This window comes from Nerophis ophidion, linkage group LG18, assembly GCF_033978795.1.
Source record: "Nerophis ophidion isolate RoL-2023_Sa linkage group LG18, RoL_Noph_v1.0, whole genome shotgun sequence".
NCBI lineage: Eukaryota > Metazoa > Chordata > Actinopteri > Syngnathiformes > Syngnathidae > Nerophis > Nerophis ophidion.
Window position 1 is genome coordinate 11,944,187 of NC_084628.1, and position 12,500 is coordinate 11,956,686.

Consider the following 12,500-nt stretch of genomic DNA (forward strand, 5'->3'; position numbering starts at 1 on the left):
ACTTTAAGTGCCCACTTTGTGGATTGAGAGCCATCTGGATTCATGAACTTTATTCTAAATATTTCTTCCCAAAAAAATAAATCTTTAACATCAATATTTATGAAACATGTCCACAAAAAATGTAACTGTCAACATTGTTGCATTTCTTTTCACAGTTTATGAACTTACATTCATATTTTGTTGAAGTATTATTCAAAAAATATATTTATAAAGGATTTTTGAATTGTTGCTTTTTTTAGAATATTTTTTTTTTAAATCTCACAAACCCCAAGGCATACCTTCAAGTACTGCCCTCATTTGAGAACCACTGTCTTAGATTATGGTGCATTCTGGGACTTAGTGATATACAGTGGGGCAAAAAAGTATTTAGTCAGCCACCGATTGTGCAAGTTCTCCCTCTTAAAATGATGACAGAGGTCTGTAATTTTCATCATAGGTACACTTAAACTGTGAGAGACAGAATGTGAAAAAAAATCCAGGAATTCACATTGTAGGAATTTTAAAGAATTTAATTGTAAATTATAGTGGGAAATAAGTATTTGGTCAACCATTCAAAGCTCTCACTGATGGAAGGAGGTTTTGGCTCAAAATATCACGATACATGGCCCCATTCATTCTTTCCTTAACACGGATCAATCGTCTGTTAACCTTAGCAGAAAAACAGCCCAAAAGCATGATGTTTCCACCCCCATGCTTCACAGTAGGTGTGGTGTTCTTGGGATGCAACTCAGTATTCTTCTTCCTCCAAATACGACGAGTTGAGTTCATACCAAAAAGTTCTATTTTGGTTTCATCTGACCACATGACATTCTCCAAATCCTCTGCTGTATCATCCATGTATCCATTTTGGTATAAACTCAACTCTTTGTGTTTGGAGGAAGAAGAATACTGAGGTGCATCCCTAGAACACCACACCTACTGTGAAGCATGGGGGTGGAAACATCATGCTTTGGGGGCTATTTTTCTGCTAAGGGGACAGGACGATTGATCCGTGTTAAGGAAAGAATGAATGGGGCCATGTATCGTGAGATTTTGAGCCAAAACCTCCTTCCATCAGTGAGAGTTTTGAATGGTTGACCAAATACTTATTTTCCACCATCATTTACAAATAAATTATTTAAAATTCCTACAATGTGAATTCCTGGATTTTCTTTTCACATTCCGTCTGTCAGAGTTGAAGTGTACCTATGATGAAAATTACAGACCTCTGTCATCATTTTAAGTGGGAGAACTTGCACAATCAGTGGATGACAAAATACTTTTTTGCCCCACTGTACATGTTGGATGACAGTATTAGAAAATAATGATAAAACATGACAAAATCGCATCATAATTACAATCAATATGGTCTTGCTGGGTACTGAGCCGGCATTTCAAAATAGTTCCATGCTGTGTAGTATATTGTTTTTTACGGGGAAGCGTTGTTTTGATAGGCAACTTGTCTATAACACGGACACCTTCCTATCCCCCCCACCCCCCCTCTACCTTTTCCTCCATTAACACACACCTCTGCCTCTAATGGAGTTCAGTGCGCACCACTTTCCGCCTGAACACGCAGCAGAGGAGTGCAGCTAATAGCAGTTGCGCTGCCGGAATACGCGAGAGTTAATGTATGCCACTCGAGAACACGAGATGGTGTTATCTGCAGCCCGCACGGGGGCCCCAGCCCGGCTGCAAGAGGACATCCTTCATAAATGAACCAATCTGAGCGGGAACAGCTGTCTCTGAGCCTGTAACTTCAGCCCTGACATCGCGCTGACACCTTGGATGCTTGTATCTTTGCACGGTGAATAGGAATGGAAGACATTTGTATCTCGCCCTCAAGAGTTCTTTCATCCTGCGCCTGACAAGAGGCTGTTGTGCAATGGGTAGAAATTGGCATATGGCGCATTTGCCTTTCATTTTACACCCGTCATGCCGCGCTTCAGTCACTGGCAGCAAGCAATTGGGGGGGGGGGGGAAAGACCGACCTGATGATTACAAATCTGGTCTTATTCACATTGAAATGCGAAAAATGCTTCCTCGGGCTAACCGTTGTTTCTTTTTTAATGATCCCTTCAGGTGCACACTCCATGTTCTCCCAGCAGCCCCAGGACTTGGTGGTCGTGGCCGGTCAACCTGTGACCTTACCGTGCTCCATCACTAATTATCATGGCGTTGTACTGTGGATCAAAGACGGCTTGGCCCTTGGGGTTGGCAGGGACCTGTCAGGTAAGGAATCGTTCTGTTTTGTCTGCCTAATACTGTTGTTCCAATAACACAAATTCCCAATGAAGCTGTCTTTCTCTACTCCTGCGTTATAACAAACACCAATATGGTTATGTCTCCCGTCCAAAGGCAAAACCTAGTAACTCACTTCTAGCTGAGGAAAACCAATCTATCTTGATGCTGTCTTACAAAGATCTACAAAGTCATCAAACGTATAGATGTTTTCTTGAGCTTTCATTTTCTTGCCGATTGAACCATGGATTGAATCTGCTCTCATGAACGTGTGCCCTTTCTCCAGATATTTTGTCACAATCTCGGGCGGGCCCCATTCTGCGTTTGCACATTGGGCAAGAGCCGTGTACAGCGTCCAGTTTTTATTTTGACCTCCACAGTTATCTGCCCAAAAGAGTATGCAAGGGGAAGAATCAAAAACAATAATGTGTTGTATTTGTATAGCGCTCTTTTACCTTCAAGGTACTCAAAGCGCTTTGACACTACTTCCACATTTACCCATTCACACACACATTCACACACTGATGGAGGGAGCTGCCATGCAAGGCGCTAACCAGCACCCATCAGGAGCAAGTGTGAAGTGTCTTGCTCAGGACACAACGGACGTGACGAGGTTGGTACGAGGTGGGGATTGAACCAGGGACCCTCGGGTTGCGCACGGCCACTCTTCCACTACGCCACGCCGTCCCATACATTTAATGAAGGTGCTTGCAACGTCCTGGGCCAATCTTCCAAATATCCCCTCGTGCCATAATATCACATAATAGGGTTGACCGTCGGCCCCCATTCGTGCAAATGTCTCATAAAAGACAGTAGGGCGACTGACAAAGAAGCTCCGATTGGTCCCTTTGATTGATTGAATGATTGATACTTTTATTAGTAGATTGCACAGTACAGTACATATTCCGTACAATTGACCACTAAATGGTAACACCCGAATAAGTTTTTCAACTTGTTTAAGTCGGGGTCCACGTTAATCAATTCATGGTAAGATACTAGGGTTTTCTGTTGTATCTACGCGGTTATGTGGTAGTTGCTAGGTCCTGCCATGCGCGTAACAGCTTACTTACGGAACAAATTAACTTATAAGCATATCACCTAGGAACTCCAAAATTATTATCAGCTCAGTTTTGACCAAAATTTAGTTACTGGGTTTTGCCTTTGGACGGGAGATGTGTGCAGACGACACAACTCTATACTGCACTGCCTCTACCTTAAATGACTTAGAAAATAACTTCAATCAGGACCTGGAGAGAGTGTCACGCTGGGTAAATGATAGTAAACTTGTTGTGAGTATTGACAAAACAAAAAGCATTCTTTTTGGATGCAGGCATATGCTTGTTGAAGACCCTCAGCTTCACATTTCAATGTTAGATATATACCTATTGTGCAGGTCAAAAAAGCAAAACTGCTTGGTGGGATCACACTCCTCAGCCTTCCCGGTAAGGTTTATTCAGGTGTACTGGAGAGAAGGCTTCGCCGGATAGTCGAACCTCGGATTCAGGAGGAACAGTGTGGTTTTCGTCCTGGTCGTGGAACTGTGGACCAGCTCTATACTCTCGGCAGGGTTCTTGAGGGTGCATGGGAGTTTGCCCAACTAGTCTACATGCGCTTTGTGGACTTGGAGAAGGCATTCGACCGTGTCCCTCGGGAAGTCCTGTGGGGAGTGCTCAGAGAGTATGGGGTATCGGACTGTCTTATTGTGGCGGTCCGCTCCCTGTATGATCAGTGTCAGAGCTTGGTCCGCATTGCTGGCAGTAAGTCGGACACGTTTCCAGTGAGGGTTGGACTCCGCCAAGGCTGTCCTTTGTTACCGATTCTGTTCATAACTTTTATGGACAGAATTTCTAGGCGCACCCAAGGCGTTGAGGGGATCCGGTTTGGTGGCCACGGGATTAGGTCTCTGCTTTTTGCAGAAGATGTAGTCCTGATGGCTTCATCTGACCGGGATCTTCAGCTCTCACTGGATCGGTTCGCAGCCGAGTGTGAAGTGACCGGAATGAGAATCAGCACCTCCAAGTCCGAGTCCATTGTTCTCGCCCGGAAAAGGGTGGAGTGCCATCTCCGGGTTGGGGAGGAGACCCTGCCCCAAGTGGAGGAGTTCAAGTACCTAGGAGTCTTGTTCACGAGTGGGGGAAGAGTGGATCGTGAGATCGACAGGCGGATCGGTGCGGTGTCTTCAGTAATGCGGACGTTGTATCGATCCGTTGTGGTGAAGAAGGAGCTGAGCCGGAAGGCAAAGCTCTCAATTTACCGGTCGATCCACGTTCCCATCCTCACCTATGGTCATGAGCTCTGGGTCATGACCGAAAGGATAAGATCACGGGTACAAACGGCCAAAATGAGTTTCCTCCGCCGGGTGGCGGGGCTCTCCCTTAGAGATAGGGTGAGAAGCTCTGCCATCCGGGAGGAACTCAAAGTAAAGCCGCTGCTCCTTCACATCGAGAGGAGCCATATGAGGTGGTTCGGGCATCTGGTCAGGATGCCACCCGAACGCCTCCCTAGGGAGGTGTTTAGGGCACGTCCAGCTGGTAGGAGGCCACGGGGAAGACCCAGGACACGTTGGGAAGACTATGTCTCCCGGCTGGCCTGGGAACGCCTCGGGATCCCCCGGGAAGAGCTAGACGAAGTGGCTGGAGAGAGGGAAGTCTGGGCTTCCCTGCTTAGGCTGTTGCCCCCGCGACCCGACCTCGGATAAGCGGAAGATGATGGATGGATGGATGGCTTGGTGTGCTATTAGACCAGTGGTTCTCTACCTTTTTTCAGTGATGTACCCCCTGTGAACATTTTTTTAATTCAAGTACCCCCTAATCAGAGCAAAGCATTTTTGGTTGAAAAAAAGAGATAAAGAAGTAAAATACAGCACTATGTCATCAGTTTCTGATTTAATAAATTGTATAACTGCAAAATATTGCTCATTTGTAGTGGTCTTTCTTGAACTATTTGGAAAAAAGATATAAAAATAACTGAAAACTTGTTGAAAAATAAATTCATGATTCAATTCTAAAGATTTATACACATCGAAGTAATCATCAACTTAAAGTGCCCTCTTTGGGGATTGTAATAGAGATCCATCTGGATTCATGAACTTAATTCCAAACATGTCTTCACAAAAAGGAAATCTTTAACATCAATATTTATGGAACATGTCCACAAAAAATCTAGCTGTCAACACTGAATATTGCACTGTTGCATTTCTTTTCACAGTTTATGAACTTACTTTCATATTTTGTTGAAGTATTATTCAATAAATATATTTATAAAGGATTTTTGAATTGTTGCTATTTTTTGAATATTTAAAAAAAAATCTCACGTACCCATTGGCATACCGTCAAGTACCCCCAGGGGTACGCTTACCCCTATTTGAGAACCACTGTCTTAGACTATCAACTGTCATGGTCCGATCATATCGATAGTATTTTAATGAAAACGGGAAGAGGTTTAGCCATGGTCAGAAAGTGCTCCACCTTCTTGACATCCTCAACAATGGGTCAAGTTCTACAGTCCTTGGTTTTCTGTCATCTTCATTACTGTCCTATAATATGGTCCGCTACAACTAAGTCTGACCTGAACAAACTTCAACTTGTTCAAAACCGAGCGGCTAGACCTGGGGTAGGGAACCTATGGCTGTAGAGCCAGATGTGGCTCTTTTGATGACTACATCTGGCTCTCAGATAAATCTTAGCTGACATTGCTTAACACGATAAGTAATTAATAATTACGATGGTAATCACAGTGTTAAAAATTATGTTCAAATTATTAAAACATTTTCATGCATTTTAATCCAACCATCCGTTTTCTATTGCACCTGTCCAAGATGTCGCAATAATGGTAAGAAGTAATATATTTATTATTGGTTAAATTTAAAATAACAATTTTATTAAAAAGAATAAGAGACTTATTATACTCTAAAAATGTTCGTCTTGTCAAGACCTGGACTATGGTGTGGTGTGTTTTCCCGTGGTGCAAAGCAATTGGAACGGACATGGCGTGAAGGTAATGACATCTTTAATCTTAACTCAAAAATATTACAAAAACAAAGTGTATATACAAAAGGCGCCCTCAGTGGAGGTTAAAAACTTGGCTATGAAAACTAAAACTCGCACAATGGGAGAATTATGAACATAAAATAAAACTTACAAACTATGGCATGAAAAACTTACTTGGACCGAGAAAGAGCATGGATCATCGGCATGGATAACATAGGTGTGTAGGAGGTGATAGAGGGTGAGTAGAAGGTGATATTGCCAGGCTGACTGCCTGGCAACTGCAGGCTTAAATGGTGACGTGGTGATTGACAACAGGTAAATGAGTTCAAGTGAATCAGGTGTGTGAGTCGTGAAAACATATGAACTGGGTGGTAGTCATGGAAACAAAAACAAACCAGGGTGCGCAAAAACAGGAACTAATGGAGTCAAAAACAAACAGAACATGATCACAAAGAAATGACAGGTCTTACTTAAAAATTCACGCATTTAGTTGTATTCAGTGTTTAAAAAATATTATACGGCTCTCACGGAAATACATTTTGAAATATTTGGTTTTCATGGCTCTCTCTACCAAAAAGGTTCCCGACTCCTGGGCTAGACTGTTACTTAAATGTTCATTGCGCACTAATATTTCATTTATGCATTCACGCCTGTCCTGGTTTGTTGAACAAAAGATGCAGTGTAGTCTCCTTATGTTCTTTAGAACTATCATTTTAGATCAATCACCAGATTAGTTTTACAAACAGTTTTTAATGTCAACTAACACACATACTTATGACACTAGGAATCCCAGCAATGGCTATTTGTCACTTCCTGCTCCCAGGACCAATCTCCTATACAGTCATGTATAGATGTATATCATTCTGGAATATATTGCCATCTCACAAAGTAAATTGTCATTCAAGACAGCTTTGAAGATACACCTATTGGGGGGGGTTGCCCACATCTGAGGTCCTCTCCAAGGTTTCTCATAGTCAGCATTGTCACTGGCGTCCCACTGGATGTGAATTCTCCCTGCCCACTGGGTGTGAGTTTTCCTTGCCCTTTTGTGGGTTCTTCCGAGGATGTTGTAGTCGTAATGATTTGTGCAGTCCTTTGAGACATTTGTGATTTAGGGCTATATAAATAAACATTGATTGATTGATTGATTGACCTATTGCAGCTGCCCACATGACGTGAAATTTTATTACTGGTTTTAACTAGCTTTTTTATCTCATGTTGTATTTTTTCCATTGTTTGGTAATGCATGTATTCTTTGTATTTTAATTTTGTATGCTCTTATATGGACCCCAGGAAGACTAGCAGTGGCCTTGGCGTCAGCTAATGGGGATCCATTCAATAAACAATAAACAATAAACATTCCTCGATTAAACACTGAATTAATGAATTCACCCCTGGGTCGAGCTTTAGCTATCATAACTGAATAGGCAACACCTTTTTAACTACCATACAGGCAACTTTTAAATAAAACGTTAACATGTTTAATTATCTAAAACTAGTACACTGTAAATAATAGAGATGTCCGATAATGGCTTTTTTGCCAATATCCAATATTGTCCAAATCTTAATTACCGATTCTGATATCAACCGATACCGAAATTTACAGTCATGAAATGTGAATTAGTATGAAGTGAATTATATTTATATAGCGCTTTTCTCAAGTGACTCAAAGCGCTTTACATAGTGACACCCAATATCTAAGTTACATTTAAACCAGTGTGGGTGGCACTGGGAGCAAGTGGGTAAAGTGTCTTGCCCAAGGACACAACGGCAGTAACTAGGATGGCACAAGCGGGAATCGAACCTGCAACCCTCAAGTTGCTGGCAGGGCCACTCTACCAACCGAGCTAGGCATAATAATGAACACATTATTATGCCTAATTTTGTTGTGATGCCCCGCTGGATGCATTAAACAATGTAACAAGGTTTTCAAAAATAAATCAACTCAAGTTATAACAAAAAATGCCAACATGGCACTGCCATATTTATTAGTGACGTCACAAAGTGCATTATTTTTTTTAACATGCCTCAAAACAGCAGTTTGGAATTTGGGACACGCTCTCCTTGAGAGAGCATGAGGAGGTTGAGGTGGGGGGCGGTGTATATTGTGGTGTCCCAGAAGAGTTAGTGCTGCAAGGGGGTCTAGGTATCTGTTCTGTTGTATGGTTATGTTGTGTTACGGTGCGGATGTTCTCCCGAAATGTGTTAGTCATTCTTGTTTGGTGTGGGTTCACAGTGTGGCGCCTATTTGCAACAGTGTTAAAGTTGTTTATTTGGCCACCCTCAGTGTGACCTGTATGGCTGTTGACCAAGTTTGCTTGGCATTCACTTGTCTGCGTGAAAAAACGTAGATATTATGTGACTGGGCCGGCACGCAAAGGCACTGCCGTTAAGGTTTATTGGTGCTCTGTACTTCTCCCTACGTTTGCGTATACAGCGGCGTTTTAAAAAGACATAACGTTTAGTTTTTGAAACCGATACCGATAATTTTGAAACCGTTACGGATAATTTCCGATATTACATTTTAAAGCATTCATCGGCTGATAGTATTGTCAGTCCAATATTATCGGACATCTCTAATAAATATATAAAACTAAGATAAATAATGACTTGGTTGCCAGTAGCAATGTGGCGAGGGAGTGTTTTTTGAGGAGGAGTCTTCTTGATGAATCCTTTTTTACACATTTATAACTTCAAGGCTGCGTTCACACTGCAGGGTCGGATGTCAAATACAGATTTTTCTTGACAAATAGTGACCATTTACATTACGAAAGAAAAATGCCATTTTAATGTGAATGCAATCTGACCCGCATGCAGACGTGATGTCATGACGTCAAACACAATGCAATGTTTACGGTAGTAAACATGGCTACCACTGGTGCATTTGTGCTGATTTTGAGTATTCTCTGCAATCAAAGTCAAAAAGGATGAGGACAAGTATTTTTGGCTTCGCAGTTTTACATAATATTTAGTTTTGGGTGTGTGCTTGAAGAGCGTTTGAGCGAGCAGTTGGCGACAGGAGTAGTGAGCTCCTCAAACATTTTATTTCCAATCGTTTTCTGCATCGTTGTCAACTATTTATTTTGTAACCGTCTATTTTGGCGAACAGATTTTGACACTTGTCACTTTTTGATGACGTTCTGGTCGGATGAAAGTGACCTTAGCGCTGAAGCGTTCTCATTGAGGACGGATCACATATAAATCCGATTTATATCCATTTATGAAGGAGGTGTGGGTCGGATATGAAAAATGTATAATTGCACTGTACTCATAGACATGAAAAAATCTGATGCAGGTCTCATACGGGCAAAAAAAAAAATCGGAATTGACCTTCAGTGTGAACAAGGCCTTTTCTTTTAAAAGACACGTGATGGATCACTCTTTTAAAGATTCTTAACTGACATACAAATCTAAAAATGCATGTGATGTATTAAGGTTAAAAACAGTTAAATAAATAACACAGGAAGTATAGCTGAACGTTTTTAAACGTTTTTAACTGTCGTACAACTCTAAAAAGACATGATGAAATACAGTTGAATGAAACTGAATGCAATAAATGAGAAAGTATTTCTGAAGGGGAGTCAACTTGTATTTATTTTTCAAAACATCTTTAACTATCACACAAGTATAAATACTTATATCATGAAATACAGTTAAAAAAAAATGCAACTCAAATAAATAAGATGTATTTCCAAAGGAATTTTCTAACTGATACAAACATTCTAAAACAAGTGAAACAAAAAACGCTATATAATAATGTTGGACCGAACTTTTAGTATGCACAAAGTCTTAACACAAATGTATTTTCGTTATTTGATATTGACTGACAATAGTGCTTCACATAAGTATGTTGTACTGAGCAGTCGTTACTAAAACATGTAGCAATTTCATTTTCTAGTCCGTCTTATGTCCAGTGGTTGTCATCATCATCCATCCATCCATGTTCTACCACATGTCCCACTCGAGGTGACGAGGGGTCGTCATCACATTTCCAATAAATACATTTAAAAAAGACAATGTTTTTACATTGTTTTAGTGTGGATTCCCTTACCCCTTGAATTATAGGGTCAATACGTACTAATGTAAATTATTATTATAACTATTATTTTTGGAACGGCAATAAGCTATGAAAAGGGAACGTCACAATAATTAGAGAATAGTTTTTTTTTGCGCCGTTATAATTTGGAAATTTAAATAACATAAAAAACATGGCTAATGTAAATTCTGAATGTACTTTAAATTGGCTCTAAGGTCATTCCTTTAATGTAGTCTCATGCGGCTATCATAGTTTACTAGCTAAAGCCACGTTTGCTAAGTTGTATAACAAGCGATTTAAAAAACATTGAAACCATTGCTAATGTTCATTTTGAAACTGGATTATTGGTCTAATCATTCATGAAATTAAAAAAAGTGAAGTCTGTTTGCTACTATACTGATATAGTAGTTTACTAGCAAAAGCCTCGTTAGCTGGGTGGTATGATTAGCATTTTTTAAATTGAAAAAACACTATGCTTAACATTGCTATTGTGATTTTCTTGTAAACCAGAAGTTTAATTATTCATAATAATGTAGTACCTTAAACTGCGGTGAAGTGTACATCGTAGTTTACTAGCTACAGCCCCGTTAGCTAGCTCATATGATGAGTGACTTTGAAATCAAAACAAAATCCTAAACATGGCCAATGTAAATTGGTAAGTATATTAGCTGTTTAATCAATCATGAAATTGAGTAGATTGTAATGAAGTCTGTTTGCTGCTAATAGTCTGACACTGACCTTTAGCTACTGCCGCGTTAGCAATAACTTCAACGAAGAAGGATTTTAAAATAAAAACATTGAAAAATACTTAATGGGAATATTTTCGTGGAGTAGCGGAAGATTGAATAGTTAATAAAACATGGGTTTCATAAATATGAAAATTAAAAATTACGCACATTTACATTTCTAGGGTTATACACCCATTGACAATTATCCCTTCCGTTAACCTCAAGGGTAAAGGGCAACATTGTGATTCATTTTAATCAAATTTTTCCACATAATTACTTTCTACTTTATGGGCATTTCAGGTTCACTATATCCGTAATGACACCACATAAATATTAATAAATCAAATACTCAACACTGCCATACTGGTTACTCATGACCTAAATATGTCTCTTTGATAGAGAAGCTTTAAACTCCCAATCAAAACTCCACTAGACGGCTTATTTAAGAGATTACACCCAGCAATTCATCCGCTCGCCATAATTGCTCATTTTACTTTTCTAAAAGTGACTGCTTTGTCGACATTTGTTGAAGATGTATGCCTTTTCGGCCTTTCTTGATTGATTGCAAGAATAAACAACCACTTGGAGCAGTGACATATTGAATGAGAAAATCCATAAAAAGCATCAGAATAAATACCCAAACCATTTAACAAATTATCAATTAATTAAATTGCTTCAACACGGAGAGGAAATTGAATCTCTCAACGCAGCATGGGCGCTACTTAGTGGGCGCATAGTTAGTATTTGAAGTTGGCTAATTAGTGGCGCTATGACTACTGACTACTCCATGCATAATGACACACATGGAAAGTCTGTCAAAAATATTTGATGTGCCAGATTTGCTTCTGGTGATCAGCTGTAAACACACATCAAAAGCTATGATGGAGTATATTAAAGCCATGAGAAAAAAGTTCTAAAAAAATCTAGATTAATGTCGTGATTTAATGAAAAACTGATATTAAGACAAGGTACTTACTGTGCCCAAGTCGATAGGTTGCCAGTGTGTTCGTCAAGCCCTCCTCTGCACACGTACTCACAGAAACGTATGCAATTCCAAAAACTTGATGTTCTCCGACAAGGATCCCTAACAACACTTATGTAATGATTCAGTCAGTAAATGCCCATTTAAAATTGGCATTTTAAAAAATCAGTCTGTCCACATTTTAACATCATGAGATCAAGTCGACACCAACAAATTGGTCTGCTTCTCAGAGGGAAGTGACCACTGGGCTTAAGACACCTTTTATGAATTGTGATCCTTTTTAGAGAAGAGCAAACGGTGAACAGTCGGACATTAAAAATGCATTAAGGCTATGGGGCTCCAAAGAACACGTGATTTTACAATGCATTGTGGGTTCGGGTGCAAACAATTTTTGCTGAACGTAGGTTTTGTTTACATGGCTGTACTGTACCCGCGGTAATGTGAGAGAGACCAACAGACTGGATTAAAATGCATCGTAGAAATAAAAAAAAAATAAAAATCAGGGTACCATACGGAGACAAACAGTACCCTATTCCGAAATAAAT

The 12,500-nt window shown here is 40.1% G+C and overlaps 1 protein-coding gene across 7 annotated transcripts in view; it reads left to right on the forward strand.

Annotated features, from left to right (window-relative positions):
* The window catches only part of kirrel3b (kirre like nephrin family adhesion molecule 3b), a 587,440-nt gene that overhangs the window by 312,906 nt on the left and 262,034 nt on the right, over positions 1-12,500 (forward strand). For all 7 annotated transcript variants that reach the window (XM_061878745.1, XM_061878746.1, XM_061878749.1 and 4 more), the window contains exon 4: positions 2,062-2,211. In XM_061878745.1, coding sequence (XP_061734729.1) covers positions 2,062-2,211 — 150 coding nt within the window. The remainder of the gene's footprint in view (positions 1-2,061; positions 2,212-12,500) is intronic.